Raw genomic sequence first — 19,003 nt, 5'->3', positions numbered from 1 at the left:
TGACGGAGGTAGGGCTGGCCCCGGAGAGACACGAGGGGTCCTCCCCACAACTCTCCCTCCCTCCCAGGTTCCCCCCAAACCACCGTGGAAATAGCGGGGGGCGTTACCGTCCGTACAGCTCCTCCCGGGCCAGTGGGGTTGGACTGGCGGGGGCCAGGGCTTCCCCCATGCCGCTCTGCAGAACCTGCAGCAGCGCGTCCGTCGCCCCGAGCCCGTAGTGCAGCTTGGCTTCGGCGAGCTCCACGCTGAGAGCCGGCAGCAGGGGGCTCACGGCCGGCTGGATGCCCGCCCCAACCCGGGCCAGCTGCCTCTGTGGCCGGGGGGTCTCCTGGCTCCGGCTCTCAGGTTCTCCCAGGGAAGCTTCCGGGCCCTCCAGGGGTCCCCCAGCTCCGCCCCTGGGGGAGCTGCTGCGGACCCCCGACCAATCACTGAATTTGTCGTGGACGGGAAGGTCCTTCAAGCTGGAGCACTGTGGCCCAAGGCCCCGTCCTGATGTCCTCTCTGGGCCGCCATCACTGGCCGGACCCAAGCCGGGGGCTCCTTCCCCCGTTCCGGAGGAGGAGGAGGCAGGAGGCCTCCAGGAGCAGTGGCTGCCTGGAAGGGGAGGGGACACCGGGGCCTCATCCCCAATGGCTGGCTGGCTCGACCACCGTGGGGCTTCCTCCCTGCTGGCCGCCAGGGCCGAGCAGGTCCCAGGGCCCTCTGAGGTCACGGGAAGCAGAAAGCAACTGGCGCTCCTCCTCACGACTCCACTCTGACCCTCCAGGGGCAATGGACGACAGGGGCCCTCTGAGAGGGTACGCGCCGGGGGGCCGTAGAACGGCCGGCCCCGACCGTGCCGCTCCAAAGGGACCTGGGGCCGGCCCAGCCGAGCTGAGAGTGGGATCTTGGCTGGACCGGGGCAGTCCGAGGGCCGCAGGCTCTGTTTCTCTTGGCAGGTCCGGACCCCAGCTCCACTCCGGTTCGCCCGTTCTCCGGTCGGGTCCTTCCGGGCAGAACTGTCCCCTCCACGTTCCCGGGCTCGGTGAGGGTTGGTCCCCGGCTCCTGAGGATCTCCAGCAGAGTTGGCCAGGGCCTCAGGCAGCCAAGGATAAGGACGAGTGGCCCGCAGGGTCAGGATCGGGGATGAGGCCCTGTCCACCAGGGAACTTCCTCTGCAAGCGCGCCGGGGCCCGGATCCCTGCCCCCGAGGTGAGAGACCCGGAGGCAGAGGGCCGCAGGAGCCCGAATGGCTAGCTACAGTGCTGGCCGCTGAACCCCAAAGCCCGTGAATTTGAGAGCCGGGCTCTGAGCCAGTAGCCCAAGAAACTAGGGGGCTGCAACTGGGCGAGCTCCATCCCGGGGAGCGATTCTCGGGTCTCGGGTCTCGGGTAGGGAGGCTCTGCTCGCTCTTCATCCGGTGGCCCGGATCCTCGGGCAGGCTCAAAGTGGTGTTCGGTGGCCCTGGAGAGTGGGGTCCAGTCTCCGAGCCCAGTCTCCCCCAGCCACTTCTCCCGTCTGGGGGGCTGGAGTCCACGGCAGATTTGCCCCAGCCCACCCACTTTCCACTCGGGCTCCCCTCTGCCTGGATCTGCCGGGAGAGGTTCCCCAGCGGTGCAGAGTTGGCGCGCGAGGCGTGGGAGAGGTACGGGGGAAACGCCTGCGTACCTATGCACACTGCAGCCTGGTCACGGGAGGACACAGGACCTGCCCCTGGCCTCTGGGCGGGCTCGGCGGGGCCGTTCCAGCAGCGTCTGGGTCGTCCCCGATTCCGTCCCGGGAGAGGCAGCGTTTGAGTACTCCGCTCGCAGGTGGCCGTCCTGGCCCTCCCCGAAGACATCTTCGCGACGCAGAGCCGCACGGCCACCTGCATCCGCTCAGGGTCAGGCTCTTCGGCTGAAGCCCTGGCGGCCGCCTCGGCTGCTTCTCCGGAAGGATCGTTGGGGCCGCTCGTGGCCTCCCCTTCACTCTGCAGGCCCTCGGAGCTGCCGGGGGTCCTGGAGAGCCCCCAGGCACCGGCGTAGGTGTTCAGGTGCGAGTGGAACGGGGAGCTCTGTGAGGTCGCAACGCTGCCCAAACTGGAACACCGGGTCAACCGCCGGGGCTCCAGACCACCGGGCACCTGGGCTCCACTGATAACCCCGACACTTCCAAACCCACTCCCGGCCCCACCCAGCTGCCGGCAGCACAGGTAAGGGGTAACGTCACTCCCGCGGAAGCGCGGCAGGTCCCTCTCTTCCCCAGAATGGGCCGCAACCCCTCCCTCGCAGCAGGCCGGTGCCGGCTTGCCCGGTCCGGGACCGTCCGGGGCCCTTCCTGCTCCTCCGTCGGGGGTGGGCTCTGCTGGGCTTGCCCGGGACGAAGAGGAGGGGACTGAGGCAGGCTCCGGGCCGTGGCGACTGGGGGTCTGGCCGCAGTCAGCGGCACCCCAGGCCTCCCTTGTTTCCTGTAGGGTGCTGTCTGCGGAGGCTGCCGGGGAAGAGTCGCCGGGTCCTACCGCCCAGAACGCCTCATGCCCCCAGGTGTCGGTGGCTGATGGGGAAGGAGGCTCCACGCTCATGCTGAGGTCCCGGAGGGACCCGGAGGAGGCCGGTGGGGAGAGTCCAGGCTTGCTCGAGACCCCTAGCCCGGGCTGAGGGCTGGAGTGACCTGGGGGGGCACGAGCCCCCTGCTCCTCCTGTCCCCCGAGGCCTCCCGGCCCGTCCACGGCCTGGAGCAGGACAACGGGGGCCCGGTGGGGAATCCGGCGACTGCCTGCAGACCGGAATCCCAAGGGTGAGGGGTTGTTCCTGTTCGATACAAGCTTCAGCCTTTTCCTCTTGGACCTCACGGCACCTCTGGCCCTGGAGTGGCGGGCCCCTCCGGCCGACCCAGCCTGAGGGGGATTTCGCCTCCCGCGGGGCCGGGGGAGCTGGTTCGGTTTCTGCTCCTGCTTCCAGGGGCTTCCGACCCGACGACGGTTGCTGTCCGGGGAGTCCCCTCTTGCTCGGGCTCCTGGAGTCGAGGTGCTGGGGCCCTCCCAGGGGGCAGCCTCCGAACTAGGGAGACGTTTGGCTCCATGGACTGGGGGACGGTAGCCGCTTCCGGAATAGATATGGGGAGAAGCCGCTCGGGGCTCCTGCTCTCCAGCACCTGTCCTGGGACTGGCCGCTTCTGAGGGGGGCAGCGACGATTCCTTTTCCTTACTGCTAGCGGTGTCTCCGGGGTCCCGTCCCTGGGGGATGGTTGGATGCACTGCTTCCCCAGGAAGCTCAGCAGAACGGCAACTGGTGAGTTTCCCTGGCTCCCACAGGCCAGGGCTGACCACTGGAGGGGAGTTGCCGGGGTACCTGTCCCCTTTATCGGAGTCTCTTCTGCTCCCGGGGCTGGTTCTCTGCAGAGGGTGTGAGCCGGGTGCCGCTCTCAGGGTGTTGCCTCTCTCAAGGCCGTGAGAAAGGGCAGTGGGAAGTTCCCTCGCTTCGCTGCCCTCCGATAGCAATCCCATCTGCGTGGCCGGGAAGCACGCCACAGGCGGGATCGGGCCTCCCGGGGTCCCTCGGGCCTCAGGCAGTGGGGAGTCTGCTTCTGGGACGTCCACTGGAGGTTCTACGTGCTGGTTCCCGACTGCCAAAGGAGACCGTAAAGGTTCAGTCCGAGTTCTAGATAATTGCCTGGCGGCGCAAGTTTCCTCCTCGGCTTCAAGCAGGCTCAGGGCTCTGCAGCCTCCCTGATCCTGAAACTTCCTGTGCTCTGGACCTTCCTCTGTGCCTCCAGGGCAGATACTGTCCCTTGCTGGGCTGGGAAAGGGCGGAGACCATTTCCCACAGGCCTCCGTCTGCCCGGACCGAACGTTTCCTTCCGAGTCCAACGTCGTGTCTGTCCAGAAAGCACCCCTTGCACTGAGGGCTCCGCTTGGGCCGGACCCCGCCGGGGCTGCAGCGGCCTGGTGGGAGGAGGCAGCCGGCCCGCACTCACGGGGCTGGGTTTCTCCCAGACAGATCACCTTGGCCACCTGAGGGACTGGGCTTCCGGCGGTGGGATGGTGGGCCGAGGCAGCATCAGGGACAGGCAGTGAGGTCGCTGTCCGTAGGGGACCTCCAAGACGAGCAGACCCCACTGGGCCCCGGCTCTGGCCCGGTCCGGCAACTCCGGCCCTCTGACCTCTGAGCCCGCTGCCCTCCCACTGGGGTTCCACAACGGCAGCAGCGGTCCCTCCCTTGGCCTGGCTCAGTCCCCGCTGGACCTCAACGGGGCTGGAGGAAAGATCCAGGGACCGGCGTCCGGACAGCGGTTGCCCTCTCCCGCCCTCCCTGGAAGCCGAGGATGCCAGTTCCTTCTCTGAAGCTGGAGGATCGTGCAAGGGTCCCGGTCCGGATGGGTCAAGATATCCTTTTAGCTTCTCCTCAGTCTTGAGGTCTCCATCCGGGCCTCCCCAACCCCAGCCTGGCACTGTCCGCCCGCCAGGGTTGGAGGAAGCAGGAGAGGTGCTCCGGGCAGCTCGGTTAGGTGGAGCCTCGGACTCCAGCGGGGAGCCTCTGGTCCCTCCCTGGATTACGTGAAGCCGCCACCTGGGCCCAGACGGGTCTCGGACGGGGTCTGCTGTAGCTCTGGGATGCTCAGATGGCTTCGGTGGCTCACTCTGTCCCCGAAGAATATCTGCCTGGACCCCGTTTTGCCTATAGCGGACGAGTGGGCCCCGGGACCCCGCCGCATCCCCCGACTCAGTTTCAGAGTGAGGCCTAGTGATGCCCTGGGCCAGGTGTTCCTCAGAGTGATTCCCCAGGGCCTCGTAGAGCCCGGCGCCTGCTTGGGACTTCCTTGAGCTCGCCTGGGCCAGCCCCAGGGGCTCAGGGGAAGCCTCAGGCAGCTCGTTCGCGGAGAGTGCTGCGGCTTCCCGCCGCTCCTCCTTTGCGCCTCCCCGGAATGAGAGGGGCTTGAGCTCCGGGGCTGGGAGGGCTTCGGTCCCCGGCGGCCCGCCGACAGGATTTCTTCTTTCTGTGTTTCCGACAACTGCTTCGCTATCAGCCTCACACACGATTCCACCTGATGGATCCCAGTTCCGCTCTGCTGCCTCCCGACCGCCCCCGTAGTCACGGCAAGAGAAGTTTCTCGTTTCCTTGTTCTCTCCCAGCAGGAGGCTCGTCTCGGCCTGCCCCCAAGCTGCAGTACCCGAGGGCAGCCTGGTAGACCCCTCCACTGCCTGATGGTCTTCTGCGGAGCCCCTCGCGGGAGGCCCCGGGGGGTTCTGACTTTCGGGCCTTCCCTCTCCTCTTTCCCTACGTTCCACGCCGGCCACTGCTCCAGCCTCTGAAGGGCTGTCACCGTCTGAGTCCAGATCTGGGTCACGGGCCGCGGCACCCGAGGGTCCGGGTGTTTCGGGGGAACTTACTTCTGGGGAGTCCAGGGACAAAGTGCTCTCTGAGTCTCCACGTCTAGGGTGGCCAACGCTCCCTTTCTGGGCCTGCAGCGGCCTTGCTGAGTCCTGATACTTTGGTTGGCCCCGCGCCCTGGCCCGGCCTGGACTCGGAGGCTCTCGGGACCAAGGAGCACCTTTATCTTCCTCCTGCGATCTCACTCTCTTCAGAGGGTCCCACTCTTCATCTCGGCCGCCTTGTGCCCTCAGCACACCTAAGGCTCCTTCAGAGTTAATTACCTTTCCAGGAAATGAACTTCCCCGAAATCCCATTTTGCCCTCCATCTCCAAGGGGTCTCCTGCCTCCAAGATCTCGGCAAACCGAGTCGCTGTCGGCCTGGAGTCCCACCCTCCTGGGGTCACTGGGTTTTGGGAAGCCCTCTGGGAGAACCGGGGCCTTTCACCGGTTCCCCCGGATCCCAGACCATCTTGAGTGACCACAGGGGACTCTGCTGGGTGGATGTGCTCACTCTCAAATTGATTCTGTTCTGGGCAGTCACCTGGGTTGGGAGCAGGTTGGGGTGATTTCTGGGTCTGCCGATCTCCGTGTCCGCAGCCGTCGTTCTCCTGTTCATCTCTGTGGTTACTGGTGTGTGTCTCTGGCTCTTCCTGGCTGCAGATTTCAGTCTCGGGCTGATCTCCGTGGCTGCCGCCGTCCTTCTCCGGCTCATCTCTGGGGCTACAGCTGCCGAGATCTGGCTCTTCCCGGCTGCAGTTGTTGGTCCCCGACTGATCTCTGCAGCTGCTGGTCTTGGACTGATCTCGTTGGCTGCAGCTGTCGGTCTCCTCGGCAGCCGTGGCTGCCTTGCCGCTTCGTGGGCCACCCTCCCCCTGAACCTTCTTGGCAAAGACGGACTGATCTCCGTGGGCCAGGTCACTCCTGAAGTCTTCTGGATTCAGAAAGAGATGAATCATTCCCAGATCTGCCCTAGCCCCACCCCCAGCCTCTGCCGGACCACCTGGAGGCGGAGCAGCCAAACGCGGCCCTCTCTGGATGGATCTGATTTCCCAAATGTCATTCTCCAGCTGCGGCAAGCTGCTCCTCAGTTTTGCCATTTCGTCATCATTTATTCTTTCGCTCAGAGAGGTGAGCAGGCTCTTTCTGGGGACGTTTTCTCCTTCTCTACCTTTTCTACTCTCCCACTCTTTCCCCAGGTCAGGTTCCTCAGGTGTGGTAACCTCTGCTGGGAACACAAATTCCACAGAGTTGCCCTTTGAGCCCAGAACCGCCTCGGACCCCGCCCTCGGGGGGGACGGGGTCTCCCTGACTGACGGGACCGGATGACTCTGGCCCCGGGTGGCTGGATTGGACCCTAGAGGAACCCTGCCATCTTTCAGGCCCTCATCACCGGGGCTTGTGTTGTGGAGGCTGAGGCCAAGATTGTATCCAGAATTCCATGTTTCCCCGGAAAGGGCTCCAGCCTGTGGAACTGGGTCATCAGGTGCACGACCTGCTATGTTCAAGGGTGGCCACTGCCCACCGCCGGCTGCGGCTGCTAGGGGACAGTTCATCTTCCCCGACTTGGAAGCAGTGGATGGCCAGAGGACCTGGACGGCTGGTTCCCCTTGGTGCCCAGGTCCTGGGTGGGTGAAGTTCTGAGTCGCATTGCCGGGTGAGTCATTTAAGTCACCTACTTCCTCGCTAGCGTCCTGAGGAAACGGCCTCTCCTGGGCCATGGAAAAAGACACAGAATGGTTGTATTCCCCCGGCCTTCCGTGGCTTTTTGAGGCTTCACCTGGCCCCTGTTGGACAGCCCTGCTAGATGGGCTACCTGGCAAGGACAAGGAAGCCTCAGAGCATTCCGCTTGTAAAAATGCTGCTGGGTCACCCTTCCAATCAAATTCCGTTAGAAAGGGACAGTCCCGGTTTGAGTCCCGGGCCACTTCAGGCGCGGTCCTGCCCTGCGGCTCTAAGGCCGACTCGGTCAGGGCGTCTTGACACGCAGCTTCAGAGGATGCCGTCGAAGGAGGCAGAGGCTGACTCCAATAGGGAGGATGAGGAGAGAGCTCAGGGTCCTTCACGTAGACTTCTCTCTCGTCCCTGTCTATTTCTTCTGCCGAGACCTGCCGGGAATACATCTTCTCCAATGGATGGGCAAGGGAGCTGCCGGAGCACAGAAGAACCAACTCTCCGGCAGAATTCTCCCCTCGCCGAGCCCGGGCCGCTGGCTGGAAGCCTTCCTTGGCCCACAGGAAGACCCCCTCCCTGCAGGCAGCTGTCACCCCCGCTGTCCTGCAGAGCTGAGCCCCTCCTCCCGAGAGGCCCTGCTTGACATCGAAGGCTTCTTGGATGGAATCTGGAACCCCATTTTCTGCTGGACACACTGGCGGCTCCCCCGGGTCAGGATGTCTTGCCTCCAAGGCCGTCGGAGGGTAGTCTCGAAGGCCAGCCTCTTGCGTCGCTCCCCAGAAAACAGAAACCTCATCTCGGGGTCCAGGGCCCACCCCATCTCGCTCGTGCTCTGCTCTCAGCTGCCTTACAGGGGACAGACGGAAGAAGTTGTTGTGGAAATTGGGGTCGCCGGTTGCTTCAGGTAAACCTGGAGAAGCACCAGAGGGGTGTCTCTCGGGGCAGCAGAAGTTTGGCCTGCTTTCTGCCAGGGCCCCAGGAGCAGAGGGGGACAAATTGAAAAGGCGCCCGGCCTGGGCATCCGGCCAGACTCTTTCCCAGCAGCCACCGCTGGGAGAAATCGAGGAAGCAGGAGCAGTGGCCTGGTGAATCCCGGCAGGACCGCAGGGATATTTGCGGCCATCAAGCCGTCTACTGGGGGTATTTCCTGCTTTCACGGTCAGTTTTGACCCTTCTCCAGCTGCCTTGGCTCCCCAGGTGGCCTGGGAAAGTCCCTTCCCCTCTCCCCTTCTCCCCTGAGGCAGCTGGGGGGCTTCTGGGAGCTGTCGGCAGCCAGGCCATTTCTTTAGTCCACCCAGCTTCCGCCAGCCGCTGGGGCCCTCCCTCTCATCCAGGTGGGCTCCCTGGGCACTGTGACTTGCCCGAAATGAGCCTGCCGCTCCCTGGGGGCCACCAAGATTACTCTGGGAGCCCCGGGAGCCCCAAGAATCTGTGTCGACTCCCCCTGCGATGGGACTGAAGAACTCCGGCATCTCTATCTGACGCTTCTGGCCGAGGGGCTGGGGCGACGGGGCCAGGTAAAACGAAGTGCTCATCTGGAGGCCGAGAGCCCCCTTGGCTCTCGTCTCTCTGGCCCAGGCCCTAGGGCTGGCCATCTCCTCCTGGCATACCACGGGCAGCTGGGGTCTCTGTCGGTGCCAGAAGATCTCTGCGGGGACCTCCTCGGGGAATTCAGAGCCAGGTTTCTCCAGCAGCTCCTCCACTGTCATCCCTTCTGCGTCAGACAAGCTATCTAGGGAGAAACTTCTCTCTAATCGGGACAACTCCCTCTCCGAGGCGTTGGGAGAGGCTGGCGGGGAGGCCTCAGCCCCGCCTCCACCTTGTTCACCGCTCGAGAGGGTGGGCTTCCCGAGCCCCTTGTCGGCTAGCGAGTCCTGGGAGAGCTGACTGTCCTCGGTTTCTGAATTCTCCAGCTCTGGGAACACCCGCTGTTCAGAGGAGCCCTCCTGATCTGACTGCTGTGTCTCCACCCGGGCTCGCGTGCACAAAAGGGAGTCTCCCAAGAGGGAGCTGCCCGGGTCAGAGGAGATGCCATCCCCACCTTCTCCAAACCAGGGGTCCGCTCCCCAGTCCCTGAGCTCTAAATCTGTACTGGGCTGCCTCCAGGCAAATCTGTGGAGCGTTGCCTCGTGAGGTGGGCTGGAATTCTCTGGCTGCATGACAGTCACCAGGTTTGGAAGCGACAGTGACTTGGCTGTCTCAGGCCAGGGGCTGGCTCCTTGGCCTAGGGACTCGGATGAGGGCCAGGCTTCCCAGGGGCAGGCAGAACCACCACTTGTGCCCCTTAGGGCCTTTCTGGTCAGGAAGGTCCCTTCTCTCTGGGGGTCTCTTTCACCCCGCCGTCTCTGTTCCAGAGGCCCAGGGGCTCCCGAGGCCCTGCCCGCTCGGGAGCCGGGGCTGACACTGTTGGGCTCCGCCCTCGACTTTAGCTCTTCTGCTGAACGGCTTACGGAGGGCAGGTCTCGGGGCACCATCTGGCCAGACCGTTTATCCTTATCTATTCGGCACAGCCCCGGGGCCCCTCCGAGGGAGCCCAGTGTAACCCCAGAGCTCAGGATGAGGTGGGCGTCTTGGGTGGGTGAGTCCCGTCTGACAGCAGTCTTGTGCTCCGGGGTGAACAACCCCGGATTTTGGGGGCAAAGTTCATTTTCCTGGAAGGAGTTGGTGTGCAGGTGAGATGGGGGTTTCTTTGACCGGGATATCCAGGAGAGGCCGTGGCCTGGGCCTGGGGAGGAGCAGCTTTCTCGCCTGCAGACACATGGGAGACACACACATAATTAAGAACGGTCCCCGACTTTTTCTTCCTCCCCACCACCGCCCTAACTCAGATCCCCACTCCAGCTGAGGTATGGGTGACTAGGCCAGCCCAGGCTGTTAAACCGGGGATGAGCTCAGACAAGAGGTTCCCCCACCCACAGAAGACAGCAGGGGACAGAAGGTTGTATCCCAAATCAAGCGGGCTGGGCACTGTACCTCAGGGAATTACTCCCGCACCTGGCTGGAGCCCAGGCTGAGGAAGGCCCCACGGTGTGGGGAGGCAGGAGAGATTTAAAAGATGATTAAGGTGAGCAAACGGGACACTCTTCTATCAGAAGCCCCCACAAGGAGCCCACAGCTATCGGAACTCAAGAAGCTGGACGAGGGCCGTCCTGGGGGCACAGAGGAAACAGCTCTGCTGAGGGCCGGTACCTCACTCTCCCGGACTTTTTACTGCTTTGAGGGGACAGCGATGGGGCAGCGGGTCCTGACCCAGACCCTCTTGCACTCGCCCAAGCAGTTAGTCCAGTGCTTCACACTCAGTAGGAAGTCAGTCGGGGAGGATGACGAGGTGGGGGTTCAATTCCTGGTCCCTTTACCTGAAAGTGGGGGCCAGGGGCCAGCTGCAGGACCCCCGGGGGTGCTGGGAGCCAGTCCTGGGGCAAACGCTTCTCCTCCGAGGCCTAGTGATCACGGCGCCCGTGCTGGGGTCCAGCTCGGGGAATTGCCTGGCATTCTTCTTCCTGAGCCAGCCCAGGGCATCCAACCATTTCAGCCTCCTCTGGGCCTCCAGCCGCTTCTGCTTCCTGACAGTCTTCTCCGGCGGGGATTTCACTCTCCTGCACCGGGCGCCGGGGTCGGCTGACCTCGGGGCGTCCCCCCGCAGCAATGGCAGCTGCACCAGACCCTTCCGGTCCCGGGCTGCAGGGCAGGAACGGGCTGGGGGCCCCCACCTGACCCGGTTTTCTGTCTCGTTGCTGGCCCCTGGCTCAGTCTGGGCCTCAGGATCCTCGGGCCATCGCAGCTGCAGGGCTGTCAGCCAAGCCTGCTCTCTGTTCAGCCACTGCTGGTCTGGGGACCCAAGAAAAAGGCAGTGTTAGAGCCTCCAGCTTGCCACTGGGGTCCTGGATTCCAACAGGGCCCGTCTGGCTCCCTGCAAAAGGATGAGACTGGGGCAGTGGGTTTTCCCCTCGGGATGGGGAGTCTGAGGGTCCCTCGTGGGTATGTGTCCATGTGAGAGCAGGAAAGGTGAGATGAGTGCTCTCCCAAGCACTTAATACAGTGCTCTGCACATAATCAGTGCTCAATAAATACTACTGATGGTTTCAGTGGGGGTCGGTTCCGGCTCGGGGCACAAAAGCGGACCACGTCTGCTCTAGGTGGCGTTCTCTAAAGTTAGCACGTAGCTTTGATGTCAGAGGAGATGTTTGGCTAATTGGAGCCTATCTCCTCTTTCCGGTGAGACTGGGACTGGCGGTAGCCATGGAAAACGAATAAAAAGACACCTACTATCCTTGATCTGCTTGCTGATGAGAGTCTGGTCCAATTCCACCTCCCGTTCGACTTGGCCCGGCCCGGTTCGCCTCAGTTGTCTCAAATCCTTCACCACGAGTTGCTGCCGAATCTGTCCCCGGAGTACGACTTCTTGTTCCAGGAGCTTCGGCTGGGGCTCTCCAGGCTCAGCATCTGACTTTATCCTAGCATAGAGAGGGAGAGAGACCCTAAGGTTCTCAGAAAGAATCTGGCCTTATCTCAGGGCCTTTGGAACAGGCCTCCAGAGTTGGTGAAGGGGGTCCAGATAGGACGAGCAGGCAGGCCCTGGTCACTGGGAGGTCACAGAGCTTGGGGGTAGTGTGTGTGTGTGTGAGGGGGAAATGATATTCTCCCAGCGGGAAAAATCACTTCGATCCTGGACTTCTCCGGACCAGTTCAAATCTTAGGGCCAGGAACAAGACTCAATCCCGGCTCTGTTGTGTGGCCTTGGCCAAGTCACTTCACTTCTCTGGGCTTCGGTTCCCTCATCTCTAAAATGGGATTAAGACTTGTGAGCGCCATGTGGTACGGGGACCGTGTCCAGCCCGATTATATCATATCTACCCCGGCACTTAGAACGGTGCTTGGCACACAGTAAGCGCTTAATAAATACCACCGTTATTATTATTCTTATAACCTGCAACGGTGGTTTCGGAAATGACTTTAGTGGTGGAGAAAAATGAAAAAAAGCAGGAACAGGAATGGCAAATATGTAGCAGAGTGCTTTCGCTCTCTGAAACGGGATACTTGGAAGCCTGACAGAGTCCAAAATTTCCGAGGAAAACGGGTGGGAAATACTCTGTCTCGAGGACATTCTGCAGTACGACTGCCCCCGTTTGCCTGCTTTGGCCGATTCCAGCCTTTTTTGTCTTTACTGCTACTTGTTAAACGCTTACTATGTGCCAGGCATACTAAGAGCGTGGGTAGATACGAGCTAATGAGGCTGGACCCAGTCCCCATCCCACCTGGGGCTCATAGTCTTAATCCTCATTTTACAGATGAGGTAACTGAGGCACGGAGAAGAGAAGTGACTTGCCCAAGGCCATTCAGGAGGCAAGCGGCGGATCAGGATTAGAACCCCGATCCTTCTGATTCCCAGGCCTACGTTCAATCTACTAGGCCACGCTGCTTCTCTTTCACTCACACACACGCACATTGATCTGCACACCCTCATTGCTCCCGCAGATTCGACTCTATCGTAATTTCTTTGACCTCTCAGCTGCCTCGGTCTTTGTGGACCACGGCCTTCTTCCGGTAAAGCTACCTAACCGTGGTTTTACCGGCACAGCTCCCGGCTCCTCGAAACACATCAGAGACTAAGCATTCCTCTCCTCCATTAAACAGAAGTTTCTGACCCTAAGGCCCTCATTCAACCCTCTCTTATTTAGACCGTGAGCCATACTTAGACCGTGAGACCCCCGTGGAACGGGGATTGTGTCCAACCTAATTAATTTCCACTTACCCCTGCATTTAGAACAATGTTTGACAAGAACCAATGCCATAAAAACCCCCCAAACTCTCTCCCTCCTACTCATCCAGTCTTCTTTTCATTCACTCTGGCTCACACTCCCGATTCTTCTCAAACTCACCTATTCACTGCGCCTCATTCTCATCTCTCCCACCTTTGACTACTTTTTCACTGCCTTCCTCCTACCTGGGACTACTTCACCCTGACTGTAACTCTCCGTTGTCAAAGCCCTTCCAAAATGACTCACATCTCTTCCAGGAGGCCTTCTCCAGATATCTCTTCTTCTCCCCAAGCTATACAGTTTGATTTTATGCAGCAATTTTATTTCCTAAGCACTTTCACATTACCTAACTTGGTTTTGTCCCACCACATCCCCGTGAGATGGTCACAGGCTACGCCCAGCTACCCCCTCAGTACACACTTATGCATCTATAACGGTTTACACACTAAAGTACTTATCTACACGCCCATTTTCCATTTTTCTTCTCGTATCGTATCTTCCTTGCTTGACTATAAGCTCCTTGAAGGGATCATGTCTTCTAATGCTACCGTACTCTTTGGATCACATAGTACAATGTTTTGCCCACAGTAGGCGCTCAGTAGATACTACAGATTGGATGACCCTCTTTTCCTACCTTTCCACAAGCGTCCGCCCACCCGCAAATCCACCGAACTTCTCCACCTTAAAAGCTTTCTGAGAAAAACACATTCTCTAGGAAGCATTCCCTGACTAAGCCCCGCCTCTCCGATGAGGCCATCTCCTCAACCTCCCTTAGCAACTCAGGGACTTATCTGGATTTATTCCCCTTACTTTTCATTTTTCATTGATTTTAGCCGTTACCAGTTATGTTTTCCCTCTTGTTTCCATTGTAGGCATTTAATTTGTGCTGTTTATCCCATTACATAGCAATTTTCTGGAAGCCAGGAACCATGTCTTCTACTTTAGACTGTAAGCTCATTGTGGGTAAGGAACATATCTACTTACTTAGTTGTACTGTACGCTCCTGAATGACTGGCACAGTGCTCTGCACACTGTAAGCACTCAATAAACACCAGTGATTGATTCCTGCATGCTCCCAAGGCCCCAGACAGTAAGTATCCTGCCCACAGGAGGTGCTCAGTAGAATGTACGGCATAACCCCATATTAGAGTTGTTCTTCGTTTCGAAGAGATGCCCCTGACGAAGATGGCACCCACGAGGGTGGAAAATCTCGCACACTTGAAACTACGTCCGTGAAAATTAAATAGGACACCTTTTCTGCCCTCTTGCTATTCGGTGTCCATTCAGAAGAGAACTTCCCACCAGCCGGATATGTGGTTTGCCTTTTTGCAACCAAGAGTGAATCAACAGCATTCACGGAGTGCTTACTGCGTTCACAGACCTGTACTTTAAGTGCTTGGAGCACATAAGTAGTGGTGATGAGCCGCGCTGAGCTATCCTCACTCTTTCACCCGGTCCCTCTATCATCCTCATCATCGTAAACAATGGAATTTATTAAGCGTCTACTATGTGCAAAATACTGTATTCGGGAGAGTACCCTACAACAGGTAGGGGTAGACTGATTAGACTGTAAGCCCGTCAAAGGGCAGGGACTGTCTCTTTCTGTTGCCGACTTGTACATTCCAAGCGCTTAGTACAGTGCTCTGCACATAGTAAGCGCTCAATAAATACTATTGAATGAATGGACACCTTCCCCTCTACCTCCAGCAGTCCACATTTGGAGAAGGCCGGGAGGGGAATGGTGCCATCTGGGCTCATGGAAGAGGAACTCTCGGAAATCTCAACAGCAGCTGACGCCATTTGTCGTATCCCATTCCATAAGCCATCATTTAGTATGGGACTGAGAGTGGCTCGGGGAGGGTTGGAAAGTGTCTTTCTCACTTTCTTCTGAAAATCAGGAGAAAAGCCTAAAACTAGAAAGAAGAAGGAGAACGAAGCACACCAGCAACGACAACAAAAATACACAGTTGTCACTGATTCAACTGGACTGACCAGAGCTGGGAAACAGCAAGAGCATCAAGGAAAAGTATATGTAGCAGGTAAGGACAGGATCTCAGGGGGTGGCATGGAGACAGCAGACCTTTGCCCCTGGGCTGACGTGGAAGGCTTGATCTGTTTTGCAATTGGCAACCTGAATAACCAGCTCATGTTAGACAAATGACCTCTCCAAAAAAAGGTGCATCCAGAGCCCGCCCCAATGCGCCATTCTTCATCAGCCTGCCCTAGCTCCTCAACTTACCACCCAGCCAGGCCAGGTGCCACAAAGGATGTCAGATTTCATTCATTCATTCATTCAATCGTATTTATCGAGCTCTTGCTTTGTACACAGCACTGTACTAGGGGCCTGGAAAGTACAATTCAGCAATAAAGGGAGACAATCCCTGCCCACACTGGGCTTACAGTCTAGAAGCGGGGAGGCAGACATCAAAACGAGTAAACAGGCATCAGTATAAATAAATAGAATTATAGATATATACACATCGAAAAAAGTAAACAGGCATTAATAGAAATAAATAGAATTATAGATATGTACATATATGCACAAGTGCTATGGGGCAGGGAGAGGTGGGTAGAGCAGAGGGAGAGTTGATGCGACGGGGAGGGGAACTGGAGCTGAGGAAAGGGGGGCTTAGTCTGGGAAGGCCCCTTGGAGGAGATGAGCCTTCAGTACAGCTCTGAAGGGGGGAAGAGTGATTGGCGGATGTGAGGAGGGAGAGCGTTCCAGGCCAGAGGTAGGACGTGGGCCAGGGGTCGACGGCGGGACGGGCGAGAACGAGGCACAGCGAGAAGGTTAGCAGCTGAGGAGCGGAGCGTGTGGGCTGGGCTGTAGAAGGAGAGAAGGGAGGTGAGAAGGGGCAAGGTGATGGAGAGCTTTGAGGCCAACAGTGAGGAGTTTTTGCTTGATGCGGAGGTGGACAGGCAACCACTGGAGATTTTTGAGGAAGGGCGTGACATGCCCAGAACGTTTCTGTAGAAAGATAATCCGGGCAGCAGGGGGAAGTATGGACTGAAGCGGGAAGAGACAGGAGGATGGAGAGGTCAGAAAGGAGGCTGATGCAGTCATCCAGTCAGGCTAGGATGACAGATTGTACTACGCGGTGGTGGTTTGGATGGGGCGAAAGGGCGGATCTTGGCGATGTTGTGAAGGTGAGACCGGCAGGTTTTGGTGACGGGTTGGATGTGTGGGGTGAATGAGAGAGCGGAGTCGAGGATGACACCGAAGTGGCGGGCTTGTGAGACGGGAAGGATGGTTGTGCCGTTCTCAGTGATGGTTTTCTCACCGCCACCCAGTGTCCCGAGGAGAGGAGGAATGAACTGGAAGTGACATTTATAGATAGAGTCGAGCTGAAAAAGTGAAAAACCCCCAACCTGCACTACACAAGCTCAAAAGCCAAGAATGTGGGGACCATGATGGATCCACCGGAAGGACATATTAAAAAGATAGATGGCTTACAGTACTTACTGCCCTTACAACTCAAACACCTGTTCTGCATCGCGTAGGCATCTAGTAAGGTGCTCCCACTTGGCAGACATCCAGTCTAGCACTTGGCATATATAGGTACTCAGAACATTGAGTAATCAGCACATACAGGAGGAGCTTGGGAGAGGGTTCTGCCCATGTAATAGGAGCTCAGAACACAGTGCTCTTCACACAGCACCCAAGATGATGTTTTATCCACTGGAGGCTTGCCGCACAGTACAGGGTCCGAGTCCAGTACAGTGCTCAGTAAATGCTGTTACGGAAGTACAATGTCCATGCCAACATCCCCAGGGATCGAGACTTCTCCACTGAAGGCCAGAGAGGCAGATTACAGCCAGCCAGGTATGCCAAGAACTTGGCAGCCATGCCCTTCCGCCCACTGGTGAGGGAGATGTTCTCCTAGTTGGAGGGAAATCCCGGGACTCGCTGTTCCCTTTCTCTGAGAGAATTTCACCCCTAGGTCATATCTCACAAGGAAATCCTAGACGGCAGGAGCAGACAGGCAACCTCAGGGAACAGTGGAATGGTACTAGAGATTCACAGAACTCCTGCATCTCCGGGGGCAGCCAGCCCGGGGCGGGTCTCTGCTGAAATCAACAGAGGAGGGCATCATCTGCGGGAGCTTTCTCCCCTCTGGGCTCGGGGAAGACGTCTGCTTTTCGATGAAGCTGTTGGGTCAATGCTTGGAGAAGCAGCATGGCCTAGTGAAGAGACCACGCGCCTGGGAGTCGGAGGGCCTTGGGTCCTAATCCCAGCTCTTCCCACTGTTGCCGTGTGACCTTGGGTAAGTCACTTAACTTCCCTGTCGCCTCATTTCCTCGGTTGCAAAATGGGGATACCTGTGCTCCCTCCTACTCTGACCGTGAGCCCCGTGTGAGACGGGAACTCTGATCTAATTAACTTGCTCCCACCCCAGTGCTTAGAACAGTGTTTGACACATAGTATTTACAAAATACCATAAAAAGAAAGGAACAGAATTTGGGATTGCAGAAGAGCAGCACCACAACCCCCTGCTGCCAGGCCCACCGTGCCGATAAACAGCTTCCTAGGACTCGACCCTCCCTAAGAGAACAGAGCCGGTGCTTCTTGGCAAGTTCCTGGGAGGAAATGGCTGGTCCCGGCTTTAGCCTCCCCGAGTAGCCTCTAGACTCAGACTTCCCTGGAGGGACGGGGCTGCCTCCTGACCTTCTAAATGTCTGCATCTTTGGGTGCCTTCCTTGTGCTCTCTCCTTTCCCTCCCAGGTTCCCAAACCCCATCAGCCACGTCACCGAAGGGTCCCCACACCACAGTCTTGAACCCCAGACGTGAAACAGTCAGAGGGAGCATCTGGTTAGCTGCTTGGGAAATAACCTCCGGGCTGCACTGAGACATGCCTGCAACCAAAGATCTCTCTCCCTCCGTTTCCCTCTCTGTCAACACACACATACCACCACCCCCAACAGAGTCAATAAAGCATCTCTTGCACTAGCAAATACGTCAAATATGGAGCAAGCAGGTGAAAAAACGGTACCAACCTCAACACACAGCCAGCAGGGATCATAAGGGATATCTTCCAAAAAATGGCAGGGAACTTGGGGAGCGGCAACCAAGATTACCGCTCCTCTGGGAGCCCAGCTTCTCCTAGTCTGATCCCTGGATGCCTTTCCCCTCCCTCTTCCCTGAGCCTTGCCCTGCCACGAGATCTGGTGAGTTTCCCCATGCGACGCAGCAGCAGCAGCCACAGCGATACCCTGGGCTCTCGAAACCCAAGGTGAAACACACCACAGACTAAATCCAGAAACTCCGACTGCAAAGCTACCATTGGTTTCCAAGGACAACCTGCCCCGTGGCCCTAGCCAATTCATGCCGCAGGGCAAGGAGAACGCCATCTTCCCAGGAATCTACTGTCCGTTGTCAGCTCCCTGCCAGTGCTTCCAGCTTAGAGAAATCAGGCAGAGCCTTAAGGCTCCCAGCCACTCCAGCATTCCTGCCAAAGAGCAGATGAGGCAGCCGTCCGATTCACGTCACAGGCCCAGGTTCCCAGTCGGTCTGCAATATGCATTTTTCTGCACTGCTGCAGTTCCCCTCCCCGGCCCCTTGGCCCCAGCACAGCCTCGGTTCCCGCACTGTGCACCTCCCCCGAGAGATGGGCAAGGTCAACCCTGCTGACAAATGTGCAGATCCTCACTGGTCACTGTTGGGGGGGCGGGGTGCTCCATCCCTTCCTCCCTCCCTTTCTGCCCGGGAAAGGAATAGCCCGTGACAGGATCCTAACGTCAAATTATTGACTCTGAAGCTGGAGTTTGAAAAACGGCAACCCAGTCAAAGGCAGATGCAGAGTCCCTGTATATGGGCTCTGGGAGAACTGGTAGGGGGGACCAGGGGCAGAGTGTGGTGGGGAAAGACAAGCAGACGACAAATACATTAGTAATGGCTTCTCTCAGCCCCAATCTCATCTCTCCAAAACGCAGAACGCTAATAAGATGCCCGACCCTGGCCCTCCAATGAGTAGGTTGTGTCTTTACCAAGTCCAGAGAGCCCTTTCTGCTTACCCAGAGAGGAGCCCCCCATTCGCAGCACCGAAAAGGGCAGCATTGCCCTTCCCCCTTCCCCGCTCTCTCTCCAGGTTGGGTAAAATGGCCTGGCCCAGGTTTCTAGACAGCCAACGGGGCCTCGGTCACTGCCAGAGTCAACCGGCAGATCGTCTTCCTCAGCTGCTGCCCACGAAACAGGCTTAGCCCTGGGCCTGCAGAGAAGTACGCAGCTGCCTGAGGGGCCATAA

At 58.6% G+C, this 19,003-nt stretch overlaps 1 protein-coding gene across 5 annotated transcripts in view; it reads right to left on the bottom strand.

Moving 5' to 3' along the window:
* STARD9 (StAR related lipid transfer domain containing 9) overlaps positions 1 to 19,003 on the bottom strand; it is a 106,851-nt gene that overhangs the window by 6,090 nt on the left and 81,758 nt on the right. For all 5 annotated transcript variants that reach the window (XM_029078391.1, XM_029078395.1, XM_029078394.1 and 2 more), the window contains 3 exons: positions 11,268 to 11,455; positions 10,358 to 10,829; positions 108 to 9,749 (listed from right to left, as the gene is read on the bottom strand). In XM_029078391.1, the coding sequence (XP_028934224.1) occupies positions 108 to 9,749; positions 10,358 to 10,829; positions 11,268 to 11,455 (10,302 nt within the window). The remainder of the gene's footprint in view (positions 1 to 107; positions 9,750 to 10,357; positions 10,830 to 11,267; positions 11,456 to 19,003) is intronic.

This window comes from Ornithorhynchus anatinus, chromosome 13 (assembly GCF_004115215.2).
Source record: "Ornithorhynchus anatinus isolate Pmale09 chromosome 13, mOrnAna1.pri.v4, whole genome shotgun sequence".
In the NCBI taxonomy this organism is placed as follows: Eukaryota; Metazoa; Chordata; class Mammalia; order Monotremata; family Ornithorhynchidae; genus Ornithorhynchus; species Ornithorhynchus anatinus.
The sequence above is the reverse complement of the archived record's forward strand: the minus strand, read 5'-3'. Positions and strand labels throughout refer to the sequence as shown.